The 18,665-nt window shown below is 71.6% G+C and overlaps 2 protein-coding genes across 5 annotated transcripts; both read left to right on the forward strand.

Moving 5' to 3' along the window:
* Positions 1 to 1,164: 1,164 nt before the first annotated feature.
* IMPDH1 (inosine monophosphate dehydrogenase 1) lies at positions 1,165 to 10,727 on the forward strand. Of its 4 annotated transcripts, none has more exons than XM_071418445.1 (16): positions 1,165 to 1,222; positions 2,394 to 2,489; positions 2,897 to 2,945; positions 3,310 to 3,411; positions 3,934 to 4,008; positions 4,812 to 5,018; positions 5,828 to 5,915; positions 6,733 to 6,932; positions 7,615 to 7,705; positions 8,191 to 8,286; positions 8,589 to 8,789; positions 8,996 to 9,140; positions 9,213 to 9,356; positions 9,433 to 9,516; positions 9,925 to 9,941; positions 10,106 to 10,727. In XM_071418445.1, the coding sequence occupies exons 1-16, from the start codon at positions 1,203 to 1,205 to the stop codon at positions 10,204 to 10,206; spliced, it is 1,716 nt and encodes a 571-aa protein (XP_071274546.1). In that variant the 5' UTR covers positions 1,165 to 1,202; the 3' UTR covers positions 10,207 to 10,727. The 4 variants fall into 4 exon arrangements, with proteins under 4 accessions (XP_071274546.1, XP_071274547.1, XP_071274548.1 ...); XM_071418446.1 differs by having other exon boundaries at positions 8,646 to 8,789; XM_071418447.1 differs by lacking the exons at positions 1,165 to 1,222; positions 2,394 to 2,489; positions 2,897 to 2,945; positions 3,310 to 3,411 and adding an exon at positions 3,438 to 3,471.
* Positions 10,728 to 11,043: 316 nt separating this feature from the next.
* Positions 11,044 to 18,393, forward strand: LOC139585638 (collagen alpha-1(I) chain-like). Its single transcript, XM_071418461.1, has 7 exons — positions 11,044 to 11,104; positions 11,491 to 11,684; positions 13,407 to 13,971; positions 14,050 to 14,142; positions 14,997 to 16,610; positions 16,647 to 16,709; positions 16,836 to 18,393. The coding sequence occupies exons 1-7, from the start codon at positions 11,044 to 11,046 to the stop codon at positions 17,546 to 17,548; spliced, it is 3,303 nt and encodes a 1,100-aa protein (XP_071274562.1). The 3' UTR covers positions 17,549 to 18,393.
* Positions 18,394 to 18,665: the final 272 nt, after the last annotated feature.

Below are 18,665 nucleotides of genomic sequence, written 5' to 3' on the forward strand. Positions count from 1 at the left end.
GTGTGTTTGGGGGGTCAGGAGGGGTCATTGTGGGTCAGTATGGGGTCATTGTGGCTCATTGTGGGGGGCTCATTTTGGGGGGCCCGTGCCGTGTCCGTGCCTCGGGTGGGCTCTGTTCGCTCCCCGTGGGTCCCTGTGCTCGGGGGGTCACCCGGGACACGGGGGGGTCACCTTGGAGGGGGCGGGGAGCGCTGCCCTGGCCGGGGGGGCCGCAGTGCCCCCCCTGCCCTGCCATGCCCGGCCCTGCCTGCGGGGGGCGCAGTGCCAGGCCCCGCACCCAGTTCGGGGGGCACCGAGCCCCGGGAGTGCAGGGGGTGATCCCCGGGCAAGGGGGGTGAGAGCGGAGGGGAGCGAGCAGGTGCGGCCAGGGGATCCCAGGTGAGGGCAGGGCACTCAGATGGGCACACAGGGGATCCCAGGTGAGGGCAGGGCACTCAGATGGGCACACAGGGGATCCCAGGTGAGGGCAGGGCACTCAGATGGCCACACAGGGGAGCACAGGAGCTCACACAGGTGCAGACAGGGCACACAGAGGTGCTCGATCACAGGTGCTCACCCAGGAGCTCACAGGTGCTCACCCAGGTGCTCACAGGAGCTCACAGGTGCTCGCAGGTGCGGCTGCTTTGCCGCCCCATCCCCCGGGGCTCGTTACGGGCCGTCCCCAGAGTCACCCGGGGCAGGGGGACCCCGAGGGACGCCCAAAGCGGAGCAGTGTCCCCCCCAAAGGGGCGGCACCCCGAAATCACGGGGGGCACCCAAAAACGGGGAGCACCCAGAACACGGTGGGCGCCCTGAACAGGGGATTGCTCCCCAAAAAAGGCAGCGTACCCAAAAGAGGGGGTACCGGAAACAGAGGGGCGCACCCCAAAAAGGAGGGGGGACCCAAATGAGGGGGGCGCACCCGCACCACAGGCATGCACCCCCCAAAAGCGAGAGCCCCCAAAATAAAGGATTTCCCCCCAAAGCGGGGTGTACCCTCAGAGAGAGAGGGGAGGTGTACCCACAGAAAGAGAGGGGGTACCCTCAGAGAGGGGCGCTCAGCGCCGCCCCCAGGGTTGCCCCGACCCCCAGAGCGGGGGTGCCCCAATCCCGGGGCTCGGGGGTGTCCCCGGAGATCAGGGGGCGTGGCCGGGCGTGGCGTGGCCGGGGGCGTGACCGCGGGGCGTGGTCTCGTGGCCCCGCCCCCGGCGGCGCTCAGCGCCATGGGCGAGGGGGAGCCCAGGTACTGGGGTTACTGGGGGTTACTGGGAGCACTGGGAGCCACTGGGGCGCTGCGGGGGCGCGCCGGGGGCACCCCGGGACCGGGGCAGCGGCACCGGGGGGCACAGGGGGAGGGCAGGGCTGTACCGGGGGCACTGGGAGGGACTGGGGCGTTACTGGGGCGGGAGGGAGCAGCGGCGAGGGGACACTGGGGTGTTACCGGGGGATGTGGGGCAGCAGTGGCGGGGTGGGAGCTGGGGGGGTACTGGGAGCTACTGGGGCATGCGGGAGGGGCTACTGGGAGCGCTGGGGACTGGGGGGGTCCCCGGGCTGCGGGAGGAGTCACTGGGAGCGCTGGGAGGAACCCTGGTGCCCGGTGGGGTCACTGGGAGCGCTGGGGGGGCCCCTGGTGCCCGGTGGGGTCACTGGGAGCACTGGGGGAGTCACTGGGAGCACTGGGGGAGTCACTGGCAGCGCTGGCGGAGTCACTGGGAGCGCTGGGGCCGCTCCCGGCGCGCTGGAGGCGCTGGGCAGGCTGGGAGGGTGGGGGGGGCTGCGGCGGCCAGTCTCAGCCCTGGTCACGCCCCCGACCACACCCATGGCCACGCCCATGGCCACGCCCTGCGCCGGGGCCGCTGCGGGAGCGCAACGCGCGGGACCCGTACGGGATCGGGACAGCCCCACGGGACCCCACGGGAACCTCCCGAGGACCCCCGGGACCCTCACCCTGGGACCCCCTCTAAAGAGTGACCCCTCCGTGCTCCCCTCAGGAACTCCCCCCATGAATCCCCCGTGATCCCCCCGAGACCCCCCTCAGCCCGGCCCGGCCAGCCCCGGTGCGGGTGGGAGTCCCTGTCCTGCTTTGGGGGTTCCGGGTGGCGATCCCGGTGCGGTTCGGGGGTCCCGGCCCCGGGTGGGGACGGTCGTGGTGTGGGTGGGGGTCCCAGTCATGGTGGGGGTCCCTGTCCCGGTGTGAGGGGGGGGATCCGAGGGGAGTCCCAGTCTCGGGAGGCTCCTGGTGTGGTCGGGGGTCCCGGGGAGACCCCGGGACTGTTCCCGGTGCCAGCGTCTCCCCACATGGCCCTGGGTGGGGCGGGGTCGCGGTGTGCGGGTCCCGGTGTGCGGGTCCCGGTGCCGGTGCTGGTCCCAGTGTGCGGGTCCCGGTGCCGGTGCCAGCCTCCGCCCGTCCCCAGCATGGCACAGCAGCTGATCAGCGGTGCCGGCTACGTGCCCGAGGATGGGCTCACGGCCCAGCAGCTCTTCGCCTGCGCCGATGGCCTCACCTACAAGTGCGGGTACCCCCGACCCCAAAACCCCCTGACCCCCTCGGCACCACCTGACCCCCACAGGTGCCTCCAGACCTCCCCACGCTCACCCCGGCACCCCCAGAGCCTCCCAGGGAAACCCCAACTCTCCCCCCACATGGCAGCCCCAGAGAATCCCCACAAAGATCCCCCAGGAACTCCCCAGGGACTCCCAGGCCCCACCCCAGGAACCCCCCGACCCCCCCTGCACCCCCACTGCCAACCCCCAGGCACCCCAGAAACCCCTGCAGACCCCCCCAGGAACCCCTGACCCCCCCAGCTTGCACGTCCCCCCTCCCTCAGTGGCTCCCCAGACCTCAGGTGCCCCCTCGGTGGGTCTGGGTCAGTTTTGGGGGAGGCCAGTGAGGTCCCAGCCCTGTGTCCCTCCACAGTGACTTCCTCATCCTCCCTGGCTACATTGACTTCACGGCCGACGAGGTGGTGAGTGACCCCCCAGGATCCCCCTGTGCCCCCCAAGATCCCCCTGGGACCCCCCTGTGCCCCCCAGGATCCCCCTGGGACCCCCCGTGCTCTCCCCACCGGGGTGGCTCCCCCTGGCTCAGGACCCCCTCAGTGACACCCCTGTGCCCCCATCCCCTCCTGGGCCCCCCCAGTGGGGTTGGGGGATGCCCGTGGGGTCCCTGCGGGGTTTGGGGTGTGGGGGCTCATGGAACCCCAGCCCTTGGAGGGGGGCAGGGTCCCTGTGCTTTTGGGGGCGCTGGGAGGGCAGGGGGGATCAGGTCGAGTCGGGGTCCCCCCATTCTCAGGGAGGGTTCAGGATTTTAGGGGTGCTCCCCTTCCCCAGGACCTGACATCGGCGCTGACCAGAACCATCACCCTGAAAACACCGCTGGTGTCATCCCCCATGGACACGGTCACCGAGGGGGACATGGCCATCGCCATGGCTGTGAGCAGGGGGGACAGGGGGGACATGGTCACCGAGGGGGACATGGCCATCGCCATGGCTGTGAGCAGGGGGACACTGGGGACACTGAGGGGATATGGCCATCGCCATGGCTGTGAGCAGGGGGGACACTGGGGGGACAAGGGGGACACTGTCACTGGGGGGACAAGGGGGACACTGTCACTGAGGGGACATGGCCATTGTCATGGCTGTGAGCAGTGGGGGACACTGGGGACAGGAGGGACACTGGGGGGACACGGTCACCGAGGGGACACGGCTGTTCCCAGGGCTGTGGGTGCACCCACACGGGTGGGGGCATCTTGGGGGGCATCTCAGGGGCACTGAGGGCATCCAGGGTTTGTGGAGGGGCCCGGGGGGTCAGGGCTGGGGGGGCTCTGTCACACTGGGGGGAGCTGGGAGGGGGGCACAGTCCCCGAGGGGTGCAAGGGCAGACGGGGACACGGCTGCAGGGGGTGCCCAGGAACCCACGGCCCCCGTGCCCCCCATGCCCCCCGTGCCCCCCAGCTGAACGGCGGCATCGGCATCATCCACCACAACTGCACCCCCGAGTTCCAGGCCAGCGAGGTGCGCAAGGTCAAGGTGAGCCGGGGACACTGTGGTGGCCCTGGTGTCCCCTGGGATGGGCTGGCCACCTGCTGGGCTGCAGCACCCCGCCACGGGGGGAGTCCCCTCCCTGCGTCCCTGTGCCCCCCCCGTGTCCCTGAGCCACCTGTGACCCCGGTGACACTGTCCCTTGTCCCTGAGCCCCCCGGTGACACTGTCCCCTCATGTCCTTGAGCCCCCTGGGTGACAGTCCCTTGTCCCTGAGCCCCCCAGTGACACTGTCCCTTGCCCCCATGCCCCTGGGTGACTCTGTCCCTGTCCCTGGGTGACACTGTCCCTTGTCCCCATGTCCCTGGGTGACACTGTCCCATGTCCCCATGTCCCTGGGTGACTCTGTCCCTTGTCCCCGTGCCCCAGGTGACTCTGTCCCTGTCCCTGGGTGACACTGTCCCTGTCCCCATGCCCTGGGTGACTCTGTCCCATGTCCCCATGTCCCTGGGTGACTCTGTCCCTGTCCCCATGTCCCTGGGTGACTCTGTCCCTGTCCCCATGCCCTGGGTGACTCTGTCCTGTATCCCCGTGCCCCTGGGTGACTCTGTCCCTTGTCCCCATGTCCCTGGGTGACTCTGTCCCTGTCCCTAGGTGACACTGTCCCCGTGCCCCAGGTGACTCTGTCCCTGTCCCTAGGTGACACTGTCCCCATGCCCCAGGTGACTCTGTCCCCATGTCCCTCAGTGACACTGTCCCTGTCCCCATGTCCCTGGGTGACACTGTCCCCGTGCCCCAGGTGACTCTGTCCCTGTCCCTGGGTGACACTGTCCCTGTCCCCGTGCCCGCAGCGGTTCGAGCAGGGTTTCATCCTGGAGCCGCTGGTGATGAGCCCGGCGCACACCGTGGGGGACGTGTGGGACGCCAAGGCCCGGCTCGGCTTCTCGGGGGTCCCCGTCACCCACTCGGGGCGCCTGGGGGGGCGGCTCGAGGGCATCGTCACCTCCCGCGACATCGACTTCCTGCGCGAGGGGGACAGGGCCACCCCCCTGGCCCAGGTGCGCTGGGGACAGCGGGACAGGGGTGGGGTGGGACCTGTGGGGTGGGGTGGGATGGGATGTGGGGCTGGGATGGGATGCAGGGCAGGGATGAAGGGGTGGATGTGGGGCAGGGATGCATGCGGGGCAGAGTTGGAAGATGTGTAATGTGGGGCAGGATGGGATGTGGGGTAGGGATGGGTGGGTTGGAGGATGTGCAATGTGGGTCAGGATGGGATGTGGGGCAGGGATGGAGGATGTGCAGTGTGGGGCAGGATGGGATGTGGGGCAGGGATGGAGGATGTGCAGTGTGGGGCAGGGATGGATGTGGGGCAGGGATGGATGGATGGATGGATGGATGGATGTGGGGCAGGATGGGATGCAGGCAGGGATGGATGGATGGATGGATGGATGGATGGATGGATGGATGGATGGATGGATGGATGGATGGATGTGGGGCAGGATGGGATGCAGGCAGGGATGGATGGAGAGATCCGTGGATCCGTGGTGCGGCGGGGGCTGCCCGTGGCGGCCCTGGGTCCCCCAGTGCAGGTGACAGTGAAGGTGACGGTGACACACAGTGCAGGTGACAGTGACAGTAGCCGTGCCTGGCTGGTGCCTGTGACAGTGCCAGTGCATGTGACAGTGACAGACAGTGATGGTGACAGTGCTGGTGGCAGTGGGGGTGACAGTGCCAGTGCTGGTGACAGTGCCGCTGCCAGGATCGGTGCCAGCTCTGGTGCCAGTGCCAGTGACGGTGGCAGTGCCAGACAGTGCTGGTGCCAGCACCTGTGCTGATGGCAGTGACACGTGGGTCCCTGTGTCCCCAGGTGATGACCAAGCGCAGGGACCTGGTGGTGGCCCCAGCCGGTGTCACCCTCAAAGAGGCCAATGAGATCCTGCAGCGCAGCAAGAAAGGTGCAGGGGGCACCTGTCACCCCCTGAGTCCCCTGTCACACCCTGAGTCACCTGTCACACCCTCAGTCCCCTGTCACACCCCCTGAGTCCCCTGTCACACCCCCTGAGTCCCCTGTCCCCCCCCGAGTTCCCTGTCACACCCCCCAGGACCCCTGTCACCCCACAGGGACCCCCACAGCACCTCCCAGGTGTCAGCCCTGGGGGTCACCTCCACTCGGGGTCACCTCTGTGCCACCCTGGGCAGCCCATGGGGGATGTCCCCTGTTCCCGTTCCCCTCACATTGTCCCCCACTGTGTCCCCAGGGCTGCTGATGGTGACCAGCACTGGTGACCTGGTGGCTGTCACCGCCCCATCCTTCAGGTCCCCTCCTCGTCCCTGGGGTCAGCCTGTCCCTGGGGTCACCTCCATGTCCCTGTGTCCCTGCGTTCAGTCCTGTGTCCCTGTCCCTGGGGTCACCTCCATGTCCCCGTGTCCCTGGGGTCAGCCCTGTGTCCCTGTCCCTGGGGTCAGCCCTGTGTCCCCGTTCCTGTCCCTGGGGTCACCTCCCTGTCCCCGTGTCCCTGCAGCCCCCCCAGTGCCCTCCACCCCCTGGTGACCCCACATTCCCCCCCGTGTCCCCAGGGAAGCTGCTGGCAGTGACCAGCAGTGTCGAGCTGGTGGCCACCACGGCCCCGCGCTTGGGGTCCCTCCCGTGCTCCCTGTCCCCGCACTGTCCCCGCACTGTCCTGGGTTCGGGGTGACCGTCCCCGCGCTGTCCCCATGCTGTCCCCGCGGTGTCCCCGGCTCGGGGTGACCGTCCCCGCGCTGTCCCCGCAGGGAAGCTGCCGATCGTCAACAGCCGTGACGAGCTGGTGGCGCTGATGGCGCGCACGGACCTGAAGAAGAACCGCGAGCACCCGGCGGCCTCCAAGGACGGGCGGAAGCAGCTGCGGGTCGGGGCGGCCATCGGCACCCGCGAGGACGACAAATACCGGCTGGACCTGCTCGTGCAGGCGGGCGCCGACCTCGTGGTGCTGGTGCGGGACCCCAAAACCGCGGGCACCCCAAAACCCGGGGGCACCCCAAAACCCGGGGCTCTGAGCATGGCAGATGAGGGGGAGGAAGGGCACGGGGCTCGAGCTGCCGGTGGGTGTGGAGGGGTCCCCGAAAATGGGGGGCTGAGGGCACCCCAAAAAATGTGAGAGCCCAAAATGGGGGGGATGAAAAAGGGGGGACATGAAAAAGGGGGAGCATCCCAAAAACGGGGGATGAGGATGGAGGAATGGGGGGGATGGAGCTGCTGGTGCGGGGCGGGGGGTGACGTCAGGGGGCTGCTGTGGGGGACCCCGAGAATGGGGAACCCCAGAAACGGGGATCCCCAGAAATGGGGGACCCCAAAAAGCAGGCAGGGATAAAAGGGAGGGGAAAGAGATGGAGGGATGGAGCCGCTGGTGCGGGGGGCGACCCTAAAAATAGGAGGGTGGGGACATGGGGACACCCCAAAAGCTGTGGGACCCCAAAAGGGAGGGGATGGGGTCTGGGGATAGGGGTGGAGCTGCTTGTGCCGGGTGGGAGGTGCCCCAAAAAAGGAGGGGCCTGGGGGGTACCCCCTACTCATCGAACCCCAACTCTCTGCTCCCACCCACACCCGACAACCTGCCCCTGTGGCACCCCAAAACCTGCCCCATCGCACCCCAAAACCTGCCCCCCAATCCCCAGGACTCGTCGCAGGGGAACTCCCGGTACCAGCTGAGCATGATCCGCTACATCAAGGCCAAGTACCCCGAGCTGCAGGTGGTGGGGGGCAACGGTGAGACCCCAAACGGGGCAGGGGGGCACAGGAATGGTGAGACCCCAAATGGGGCAGGGGGGCATGGGAACGGTGAGACCCCAAACGGGGCAGGGGGGCACGGGAACGGTGAGACCCCAAATGGAGCAGGGGGGCACGGGAACAGCCTGGGCTGCAGCTGGGGGGGCACTGAGGAGCAGGGGTGACCCCAAAAGAGAGCGGAGGGGAAATGGGGGGCGGATTTGGGGTGTCCCCTGCAGTGAGGTGGGATTTGGGTGCCATTTTGGGGGCTATTTTTGAGGTGCCCTCCATCATAATGGGGCAGAATTTGGGGAGGGTGGGGATGGATTTGCAGTGCCACTTTTGGGCTGCTGTTTTGGGGTACTGTGTTTGGGGTGCACCCCTGCAGTGCTGAGGTGGGCTTCAGGGTGCCCTGGGCAGTTTTGGTGTGCCGTGTTGGGGTGCTCTGGGCAGTTTTGGGGTGCCATTTTGGGGTGTCCCCGCAGTGGTGACGGCGGCCCAGGCCAAGAACCTGATCGACGCTGGGGTGGATGCGCTGCGGGTGGGGATGGGCAGCGGCTCCATCTGCATCACCCAGGAAGGTGGGTGACACCTGAGCCCACCCTGGCACCCCTGGACACCCTGCAGTGCCCCAGTGTGCCCTTCGGGGTGGCCCTGTACCCACTGTCCCCCTGTCCCTGTGACAGTGTCCCTGTCCCCCTGGCAGTGCTGGTCTGTAGCCGTGCCCAGGCCACAGCTGTGTTCCTCACAGTGTCCCTGTCCCCATGGCAGTGTGGCTGTGCCAACAGCCATGTCCCTGACACGTCCCTGTCCCTGTCCCCAGCAGTGCTGGCGTGTGGCCACGCCCTGTCCCTGTCCCTCACGGTGTCCCTGTCCCCAGCAGTGCTGGCGTGTGGCCGTGCCCTGTCCCTGTCCCTCACGGTGTCCCTGTCCCCAGCAGTGCTGGCGTGTGGCCGTGCCCAGGCCACGGCCGTGTACCGTGTGGCCGAGTACGCGCGGCGCTTTGGCGTCCCCGTCATCGCCGATGGTGGCATCCGCAGCCCCGGGCACGCCGTGAAGGCGCTGGCACTGGGAGCCTCCACGGGTGAGCAGGGGCCATGGGGGGCACGGGGGGCATGAGACGGGGCACCCAGAGGGGGTCTCATGGCCCCCAGCCCAGCCTGGTGCCCCCGGGGGGATCCCCAATTCCGGCCCAGCCTGGCGATGGCCCCACAGCCCCCGGCCCATCCTGGGGGGGTCTCAGCCCCCACCCCGCCGGGAGGGGGGTCCCTGACGGGGTGCCCCCCCCAGTGATGATGGGGTCACTGCTGGCGGCCACCACGGAGGCGCCGGGCGAGTTCTTCTACTCGGAGGGCGTGCGGCTGAAGCAGTACCGGGGCATGGGCTCGCTGGACGCCATGGAGCAGGGCCCAGGCAGCCAGAAACGCTACTTCAGGTACCCGGGGGGCCGGGGGGGGGATGGAGCCGCCCCCGGCCGCCCCCCAGCCCCTGTGTGTGTGTCCCGCAGCGAGGGGGACGCGGTGAAGGTGGCGCAGGGCGTGTCGGGCTCGGTGCAGGACAAGGGCTCCATCCACAAGTTCGTGCCGTACCTGCTGGCCGGGCTGCAGCACGGCTGCCAGGACCTGGGCGCCCGCAGCCTCTCGGCGCTCCGGTCAGTGCGGGATGGGGGTTTGGGGGTGCTGGGGGGGGGGGTCCCAGCCGCCCACCGAGCCCCCCGTGCCCCCCAGGTCCATGATGTTCGCGGGGGAGCTCAAGTTCGAGCGCAGGACGGTGGCGGCGCAGGTCGAGGGGGGCGTGCATGGGCTGCACTCGTGAGTGGGGATGGGGCTGAGGGGGTTTGGGGGCGCTGCGGGGGGATTGGGGGGTTTGGGGGGCTGGGGAGGGTTTGGGGGGCTGGAGGGGTTTGGGAGAACTGGGGGATTTGGGACAGATTTTGGGTGGCTGAGCGGGGTTGGAGGGGGATTGGGGGGCTGAGGGGGTTTGGAGAGGGTTTTGGGGGCTTTGGGGGCTGTGAGGGGTACAGGAGATGGGGGGAATTTGGGGGGCGGGGGAGGTTTTGGGGGGCTGAGGAAGGCACCACTTCAGATCCCACCTGTAGGGCCCCAGTTGCCCCAGCAGTGGCTCTGGGACACCCCCAGTTACCCCAGTGTCGGGGATGGGTTTGGGGTGTGGGGGTCCCTGTGCCCCCCTAACCCCCCTGACCTTGCCCTCCCCTGCAGCTTCACGGTTCTGCCCTGTAAGTACCGGCTCCCCCCGGGACGGGGGGCACTGGGGGTCCCCTTTACCCCCCCTTTGTCCCCTCCCTGATGGGCAGGGGGAGGGGGCGCCCCCAATCTCCCAGCCAGGATCTGGGGTTTGGGGGTTCCCTTCCCCCCTGTGACCCCCCCCTTGTCCCCCCAGTGCCCAGAGGAGGCTGCCCTGAGGAGGGGTCCCCCCGGGCCGGCGCCCCCCGCCCGGAGCCTGCGGGGACACCCCCGGCCCCCCGACACCGGCGCTGCTGACGGGCACCCCCCAATGGGGCACCCCGCAATGGGGCACCCCCAAACCCCCCTGAGCACAGGGGCTGCGGGGACCTCGGAAACCTCCTGGAACTGGGGGTGCAGGGAGCCCCCAAATCCCCCCGGGGCACCTCAGGGGAGGGGGATCCCCAGGGCCCACAGAAATGGGGGTGTAGGGGCCCCCCAAAGGTCCCGGGGCACCAGAGGCTGCGGGGACCTCCCCAGCCTCCCCAGAGAGGGGGAATGCAGGGACCCAAAGCCCCCCCAGTGGTGTGGGGACCCCCAAACCCTCCCTGGCACTGAGGAGCTTGCAGGGCCGGGTCCCCCTGTGCCCCCGAGTGGGGATGGGGGGACCCCCAGCACTGCAGCGACCCCCCAGCGTCCTGGGGGACCCCACAGTGCCACAGGGGACCCCAGAGTGTCCCGGAGGACCCCACAGTGTCACGGGGACCCCACAGTGTCACGGGGACCCCACGGGCCAGGGGTCCTGTGTCCAGGGGTGAATAAATTCTTGGAGCATCGGAGCCTGGCTTGTCCCTGTCCCTGTCCCCGCTCCCGTCCCCGGTCCTGTCCCTATCCCTGGGCTGGCCCTGTCCCTGTCCATGGTCCTGTCCCCTGTCCCTGCTTTGTCCCTGGACCGGCCCTGTCCCCGTCCCTGGCCCTGTCCATGGTCCTGTCCCCCGGCTGGCCCCTGGCGTGTCGCTGTCCCTGCCGGTGCCACGGGGGCCGGGGGACACACGTGGCACCAGGAGGGCACATGCCGTGACACAGGGTGGCGGCACACATGGCACGGGTGGCACATGCTGTGACACAGGGTGGTGGCACACACATGGCACGGGCATGGGTGGCACACGCATGGCACGGGTGGCAAAGGTTGGGACACACCTGGGACCCCCCACAAGTAGCGCCACCCAAACAGGGCACCCCAAATGTGGCACCTTCCCAGAAATGAGACCCCCCCTCAATTGTGGGACACCCCCCTCCAAATTTGGGACAAACCCCAAACGCAGGATATTCCCCTCAACAAATGTGGGACCCCCTTCCCTACGGGGGGACACCCCAAATGTGGGAGGACCCCCCAAAAGTGGGACCCCCTTCAGATGTGGGACATGCCCCCAGTGTGGGACCCCCATGTGTGGGACCCCCCAGTGTGGGACCGCTTCAAAATGTGAGACCCCCCCCAAATGTGTGAACCCCACCATGACTCCCCCCTGCAGGACGGGGACCCCTCAAACCTCCCCCCCCCCCCGGCTGTGGGACCCCCCCAATGTCCCCCCCCTGCTCCAGCCGGGCCGCGCGGCCCCGCCGGGTCCCGGAGCCCGCGGGGGGGGCGGGGGCTGGGGCGGGGGGAGCCCGGGGGGCGCGGGGGGTGGGAGGAGGAGGAGGAGGAGGAGGAGGAGGAGTGGGGGGGGGCTCGGCCCGCCCCTCCCGCCGCTGCCGCCGCCGGGGCCGGGCCGGGGCTGGAGCCGCCGCCGAGGCCGGTGGGTGCGGGGGGGCGGGGGTGGCTTTGGGGGTGCGCGGGGGTTTGGGGAGCGGGTTTGGGGTGCGCGGGGGTTTGGGGAGCGGGTTTGGGGTGCGCGGGGGTTTGGGGTGCCGGGTTTGGGGTGCGCGGGTTGCGGGGCAGCGGGGGGGCCCGCCGGGCGCTGCTGAGCGGGGCTGGGGGTGCGGCTGGGGGGAGCTCGGGGGGGGGGGGGTGCGGGTTTGGGGTGCGGGGCGTGCCCGGGGTTGGGGTCCCCGGTGAGGGGGGGCGCGGATCGCGAGGTGCCGGCTGCCGGGGGGGGGAGGGGGTGAGCCGGGTTTGGGGGTGCCGGGGTTCGGGGCCCCGGGTTTGCAGGGAGGGGGGGCCGGGTGCGGGGGCGCCCCGGGGCTGCGGGGGTTCGGGGGGGTTCGGGGGGGGTTCGGGGGTGCCCCCCCCCCCCCCCCAAAGCGGTGCCGAGCCCCGCGCCCCCCCCCGCGCCGCCTCCGCGCGCGCTGTCCCACGCACACGCGCTGGCACGCGCCGTCACGCGCGCGCACACGTGCGCACACGCACCCACGCGCGGGAAAAGGGGGGGGGGGCTGCGCGGGGGGGGGGCGCGCCGGGGGGGGCTCGGGGGGGTGAGCGGGGCGGGGGGGGCGCGTGGGAGCGGGGGAGGGGGGGCGGCACAGGTGGGGGGGCACAGGTGGGGCGGCACAGGTGGGGGGGCACAGGTGGGGGTGCGAGCTGGGGTGCGGGGGGTGCCCACCCCGGGCTGTTCCCATGTACCCCCCCCGGCAATGTCCCTGTCACACGCGTGGGAACAGCGGGAGGGGGCGGGGGGGGGGCAGGCGTGCGGGGAGCGCGGTTGTGACCCACGGGTGACACCGGCGTGGGGCGGGGCGTGGGGACCCCCTTCTTGCCGCGGGGCTCAGGGGGTGGCGGGTGCGCGGGTGTCCCGCGTGGGGGTGGCAGTGCCGGGGGTGGCAGTGCCGGGGGTGTCCCTTGCGGGGGTGGCAGTGCCGGGGGCGCGGTGCGCGCTGTCCTGTGCGGGGGCCGCGGCTCCCCGCGTGTCCCGCGTGTCACTTCGCATCCGTCGTGCCCGCGCCGCCGCCGCCCTGACGGGCGCGGTGCCAGCCCGCGGCGACAGCCCCTGTCACCCCGATTAGGGACCTGGCGCGGGCGGGGAGGCTCCGGGGGAGGGGACACCGCCGCGCGCCCCCGCGTGCCCCCCGTCCCCGAGTGCCACCGCCGCGCCCGGGCCGCTCCCGCCCCTTCCCTGGGGGGGCTCTGTGTCCCCACAGGTGCTCCTGTCCCAAACTCGGGGTACCCCTGCTCCCCCTCGGGCTGCTCCTCTCCTCCCCCCAGGGGCTCCTGTCCCCAGGTGCCCCGGTGTCTCCCCCGGATGCTCCTGTCCCCTCCCTTGGAGCGTTCCCGTGTGTCCACCCTTGAGTGCACCTGGCCTGTCACATCCTCTCCCTGTCCCCAGGTGCTCCTGTCCCCCCCAAGTGCCCCTGTCCGCTCCTGTCCCTGTTCCCCCCAGGTGCCCCTGTCCCCTCTCAAATGCTCCCTGGGTACCGGGGGGTGCCATGGGGGGCTCTGGGATGCCATGGGGGGGCTCTGGGATGCCATGGGGGGCTCTGGGGTGTCATGGGGGGCTCTGGGGTGCCATGTGGGGAAGGGTTCTGGGCTGTCATGGGGGTTTCTGTGATGCCGGGAGGTGACGCCCCCGTCCCCCTGTCCGCAGCCGCTCCGATGTCGCCGCTGTGCCCCGCGGGGGGGGCGGCCGCCCCCCGGCTGCTGCTGGCGCTGCTCTGCCTGGCCCGGGCCGCCGCCCCCCCGCCGCCCAGCGCCCCCCCCGGGACGCCCCCCGCGCCCCACAGCGACTCCCCCGTGCTGTCCCTCAACCTCGGCCTCAACTTCAAGATCAAGGTGCGGAGCCAGGGGGGCCCGCGCCCCCCCGCGCCCCCCACGCCCCCGGGCGCCCCCAGGAGCCCGGGCCCCCCCCCCGCGCAGCGCCGCGCCCCCCACGCTGCCGGAGCCCGGCGAGGAGCCCGGCTCCGCGGGACCCCCGGAGGAGGCGCCGGGCCGGGGGGGCGCCCCCGCCCGCGGGGCCACGACCCCCGGCCCGGGGCGGCCCCGGGACAAGCAGCTGGAGCTGGACATCGCCATCGACCTGACGGCGGGGCTGGACCCCCCCCCGGGGGGCGCGGGGGCGGCCGTGGCCCCCACCAGCCTCCTGCGGGGCCCCCCCGGCCGCCCCCGGCTCCTGCCGAGCCTCTCGGAGCTGGCCGGGAGACTGAGCGCCGCCGGTGAGTGCCGGGCCGCGCCGGGCCCCCCCAAGCTGAGGAGCCCCCCAACAGCCACACCAACAGCTCGGTGCCCCCCAGGGTTCCTGTTCCCCACGGGGCCCCCCAGGATCGGCGCTGAGGGGGGAAACGCGTCCCTGGAGCTGGACGAGGCGGGGAGCGGCGCCGAGCCAGGTGGGGGCGGGATTTGAGAGACTGGGATTTGGGGGGCTGGGATTTGGGAGGCGGGATTTGGGGGGCCGGGATATGGGGGGCGGGATTTGGGGGCTGGGATTTGGGGGGGCCGGGATTTGGGGGCTGGGATTTGGGGGGGCTGGGATTTGGGAGGCCGGGATTTAGGGGGCGGGATTTGGGGGCTGGAATTTGGGGGAGCCGGGATATGGGGGGCGGGATTTGGGGGCTGGGATTTGTGGGCGGGGGATTTGGGGGGCCGGGATTTGGGGTTGGGATGTGGGGGGGCCGGGATTTGGGAGGCCGGGGTTTGAGGGGCGGAATTTGGGGGGCGGGATTTGGGAGGCGGGGATTTGGGGGCTGGGATTTGGGGGGGCGGGGCTTTGGGGGGCGGGCTTTGGGGGGCGGGCTTTGGGGGGGCGGGATTTGGGGGTGCAGGATTTGAGGGGGCCGGGGTTTGAGGGGGTGTGATTTGGGGGCCGCCTGGGGGGGTTGGGAGGAGGGGGAGTCTGGGAGCTGGGGGTTTCTGGGGGGTGGGAGGGTCCTGGGCTTTGGGGGTGTCTGGGGGCAGGGAAACGGGGGGGGTCCTGGGCTTTGGGGGTGTCGGGAAGGAACGGGGCGGGTGCTGGGTTTGGAGGGGCCCGGGGGATGCAGGGTCTGGGGGGGAGGCTGTGGACTGGAGGCTGGCGGGTTTGGAGGCAGTGTGGGGGGTGGATTCTGGTTTGAGGGTCCCGGGGAAATGGGGAGATCTGGGAGTTTGTGGGTGCTTGGGGGTGGGCTGCCTCCCTCCGGATCCGCGGGGAGATGCGGGATGTGGGAGCCCCGTTTCCCCGCGCTGAGCCCCGCGTCTCCCGCAGCGCTGTCCCCCGGCCGCCAGCCCTCCCGGGGGGCCGCGCCGCCCCCCGCCGCCGCCTCCGCCTGCACCCCCGGCTCCGCCTGCGGCTCGGGGGGGCCGGACCCCGGCGGGGCCTCCCCCGCGCCCCCCTTCTCGTGGCCGCCCCACTTCCTGCCGCTGGGCACCCCCTGGCCCGAGGCGGCGGCGCTGTGGGGCGCGGCCTGGGCCGGGCACGTCTATGGGGCGGGGGCGGCCTTCGCGCTGCTGGGGGGGCTGGGGGCGCTGCTGCTGCTGGGGGGGCGCCGCCCGGGGCTGGCCCGGCTGCTGGGGGCGCTGCTGGCCCTGTCCGCCTTCGCCCGCGCCTTCCCGCTCTTCTTCGACCCCTACGAGCTGGGGGGGCGCCTGCCGCCGCCCGCCGCCCGGGCGCTGTTCGAGCTGCCCTTCCCGTGCCTGGGCTGGGGGCTGGCGCTGGCGCCCCCCGCCGCCGGCCCCGCTCCGCTGCTGCTGGCACTGGGGGTGCTGCACCTGGGGGGGGTCCTGGGCGCCGTGGGGGCGCTGGCGGCTCTGGGGGGGCCCCCGGCGCTGCTGCTGCTGCTGCCCCGCGCTCTGTTCGCGGCGCTGGCGGCCGCGCTGGCGCTGCGGGGGCTGCGGCGCTGCGGGGCGGGCGGGGGGCGCGCCAAGCGCGGCGGGGCGGGGGGGGCGTGGGCGGGGGTCCTGCGAGGGCTGGGGGCGGCGGCGGCGGCGCTGAGCGCGGGGCTGCAGCTCTTCGGGGCGCTGCAGTTCTGGGGCTGGGCCGCGACCCCCGCGCCCGGGCCCTGGGCCTGGTGGGGGCTGCAGCTGGGGGCGCGCCTGGCCGAGCTGGCCATGGGGGGGGCGCTGGCCGCGCTCGCCTTCGCCGCCCCCCCGAGCGGCCGCGCCCCCCCCGGCGGCCCCGCCGAGCCCCCCGAGGGCGGCGGCGGGCGGGGAACGGGCGAGGAGGCGGGGGCGCCCCCCGAGTCCCCCTTGGATGCGGACGGGGACCCCACGGCCGGGTACCGGCCCCCGTCCCCCATCGACCTGCGCCGCTCCATCGACGAGGCCCTGGGAGCGCCGGGAATGTTCCGGGCCGGGAACGGCGGCATCGGGGGCGCCGCGGGCGCCAGGATCGGCCTCATCGGCAACGCCGGGAACACCGGCGTCGGTGTCACGGGTAGCGCCGGGAACGGTGGGAAAACCAAGAGCAACGGGGTCAGCGTGCTCGGGAGCACCGGGAGCACCGAGATCAGCGTCATCAGCGCCGCCGGCAGCGCCCGCAGCGCCGCGAGCACCGCGAGCACCGGCACCAGCAGCACCGCCCTACCGGGGGGCGGCAGCTCCGGGAGCACCGCGGGCACCGGCACCAGCAGCACCGCCCTACCGGGGGCCGGCAGCGCCGCCATTCCCGGGCAGGGCACCGGGAGCGCCATCGGCACAGCCGGGGCTGCGGCAGCGGGCGGCACCGGCACCGCGGGGGCGAGCGCGGATGGCACGGCTGGCAAAGCTGGCACGGCCGGCAAAGCTGGCACAGCTGGAGCACCTGACACAAGTGGAAAACCTGGAACAGCTGGCAAACCTGGAACAGCTGGAGCAGCTGGAGCACCTGGAACAGGCGGCACAGCTGACACGCCTGGCACAGCTGGCACGGCTAGCAAACCTGGCACAGCTGGCACGGCTAGCAAACCCGGCACAGCTGGAGCATCTGGAACAGCCGGCACACCTGGCACAGCTGGCACACCTAGCACAGCTGGCACGGCTAGCAAACCCGGCACAGCTGGAGCATCTGGAACAGCCGGCAAACCTGGCACAGCTGGAGCACCTGGAACGGCTGACACAGCTGGCAAACCTGGCACAGCCACCACACCTGGCACAACTGCAGCAACCAGCAAACCTGGCACAGCCGGCAAAGCCGGCCCAGCCAACACACCCAGCACACCTGGCACAGCCAGCACACCTGGCACAGCTGGCACAGCCGGCGGGACAGAGCGCGGCACCCCCGGCACAACCAGGGACAGCAAAACCGCGACCCCGGGAATTGGCACCGCCGGCACCTCAGGGACGGGGACACCGGGCACCGCCAGCACCAGCAGCGCCACCGGCGCCACCAGCGGCACACCTGGAACCCCTGGCACAGCTGGCACAGCTGGAACCTCTGGAACGCAGGGCCCTGCAGCGCCTGGCACAGCTGGCCCGTCAGAGCCCAGCTCCTCTGGCACAGCTGGGACACGGGGGCCTGGCACAGCTGTCACCCCCGGTGCCCCCGGTGCCGGCAGCTCCGCCCCCCGCGGCCCCCCCACCGCCCCCCGCCCCTCCGGGCTGTCCCGCGCCGCCTCCTGCGGGGGGGGCCCGGCCCGGGGGGAGGATCCCGGCGCTGCCCCCCAGGCCCGGGGGGCGCCGACCCCCGGGACCCCCGCGCAGGGCCCCCCCCGGGCTGCGCCGCCCCCGCTGCGGCCGTCGCAGAGCTGGGCTGAGGGGAGCCCCCGGCCCGGCCCGGCGCCCCCCGAGACCCCCGCGGGCGGCGGCGGCCCCAGCCCCGGCAGCGACACCATTGATTTGTAGGGAGCGGCGGGGAGAGCCCGGCCAGAGACCCCCAGGACCCCCTGAGCCCCCCGAGACCCCCAAACGAGGGTGACAGCCTCGGGACCCCCAAACTCCTGAGCCCCCCAAGTGCTGGTGACAATCTGGGGACTCCCCAGGCCCCTGAGACCCCCCCCCCCAATACGGGTGACAATCCGGGGATACCCCCCCGCTCATGTCCTCCAGAGCCCCCCAAGTGTTGATGAGAACCTGGGGACCCCCAAGATGCCCCCCAGGTCCCAGAGACCCCCAAATACGGGTAACAAACTGCCCTCCCCCATGTCCCTGAGACCCCTCCAAGTGCTGGTGACAATCTGGGACCCTTCCTAAGTTCCCGAGTCCCCCCGAAGAGGGTGACAAACTGCCCGCCCCAAATGAGCCCCCCAGGTGCTGATGAGGACTTGGGGACCCCCAAGCCTCCCCCCAAGTCCTTGAGACCCCCAAATACGGGTAACGAAGTGCCCCACCCAGAGCCTCGAGCCCTCCAATCGCTGGTGCCAATCTGGGGACCCCCCCCAGCTGCCCCCCAAGTCCTTGAGACCCCTAAGTGCTGGTGCCAATCTGGGGACCCCCAATTCCATGAGACCGCCCCCAAATACGGGTAAGAAACGCCCCCCCTCAATATCTTTGAGCCTCCCAAGTGCTGGTGCCAGTCTGGGGACCCCCCAGACGCCCCTCAGGTCCCTGTGACCCCCCTAATACGGGTAACAAAGCGCCCCCAATCCCCCGAGACCCCCAAATGTTGGTGACGACCTGGGGCCCCACAAACTCCCCCATGGCCCCCCCAGTCCCCCCCCACGTGTACCCAATAAAGTGCCACGTGCGAAGGATGTGTGTGACACCCCCGGGCGAACCCTGAGCACCCCCAAACCTGGGGCGGGACCCTCTGACCCCCCAGCTCCGACACGGGACCCCCGAACGCGCCCCCATCCCCGGAACGGTACCCCAAGGGCTTCTCGACCCCCTTCCCGCGGGGTGGGACCCCCTGAGCCCCCCCAGTACCCCTCTGGGCTGTGCTGCGGGGTCCCGGAGCCCCCCAGGACCCCTCTGGGCCGTGCTGCGGGGTCCCGGAGCCCCCCAGGACCACTCTGGGCTGTGC

The sequence above is a fragment of the Agelaius tricolor genome, unplaced genomic scaffold, assembly GCF_023055355.1.
Source record: "Agelaius tricolor isolate 1412-34295 unplaced genomic scaffold, bAgeTri1.0.p SCAF_86, whole genome shotgun sequence".
In the NCBI taxonomy this organism is placed as follows: Eukaryota; Metazoa; Chordata; class Aves; order Passeriformes; family Icteridae; genus Agelaius; species Agelaius tricolor.

Excerpts from the sequence above, each read along its gene's own strand:
- LOC139585638 (XM_071418461.1), top strand. The coding sequence starts at position 11,044 with ATGGGTGGCACACGCATGGCACGGGTGGCAAAGGTTGGGACACACCTG. Across the intron at positions 11,105-11,490 it reads ACACCTGGGACCCCCCACAA|CCGGGCCGCGCGGCCCCGCC; the intron begins GTAGCGCCACCC and ends CCCCTGCTCCAG. Across the intron at positions 16,611-16,646 it reads ACCTGGAACAGGCGGCACAG|CTGGCACAGCTGGCACGGCT; the intron begins CTGACACGCCTG and ends CGGCTAGCAAAC.
- IMPDH1 (XM_071418445.1), top strand. The coding sequence starts at position 1,203 with ATGGGCGAGGGGGAGCCCAG. Across the intron at positions 5,019-5,827 it reads GGGCCACCCCCCTGGCCCAG|GTGATGACCAAGCGCAGGGA; the intron begins GTGCGCTGGGGA and ends CTGTGTCCCCAG. Across the intron at positions 9,357-9,432 it reads CGCAGCCTCTCGGCGCTCCG|GTCCATGATGTTCGCGGGGG; the intron begins GTCAGTGCGGGA and ends CGTGCCCCCCAG.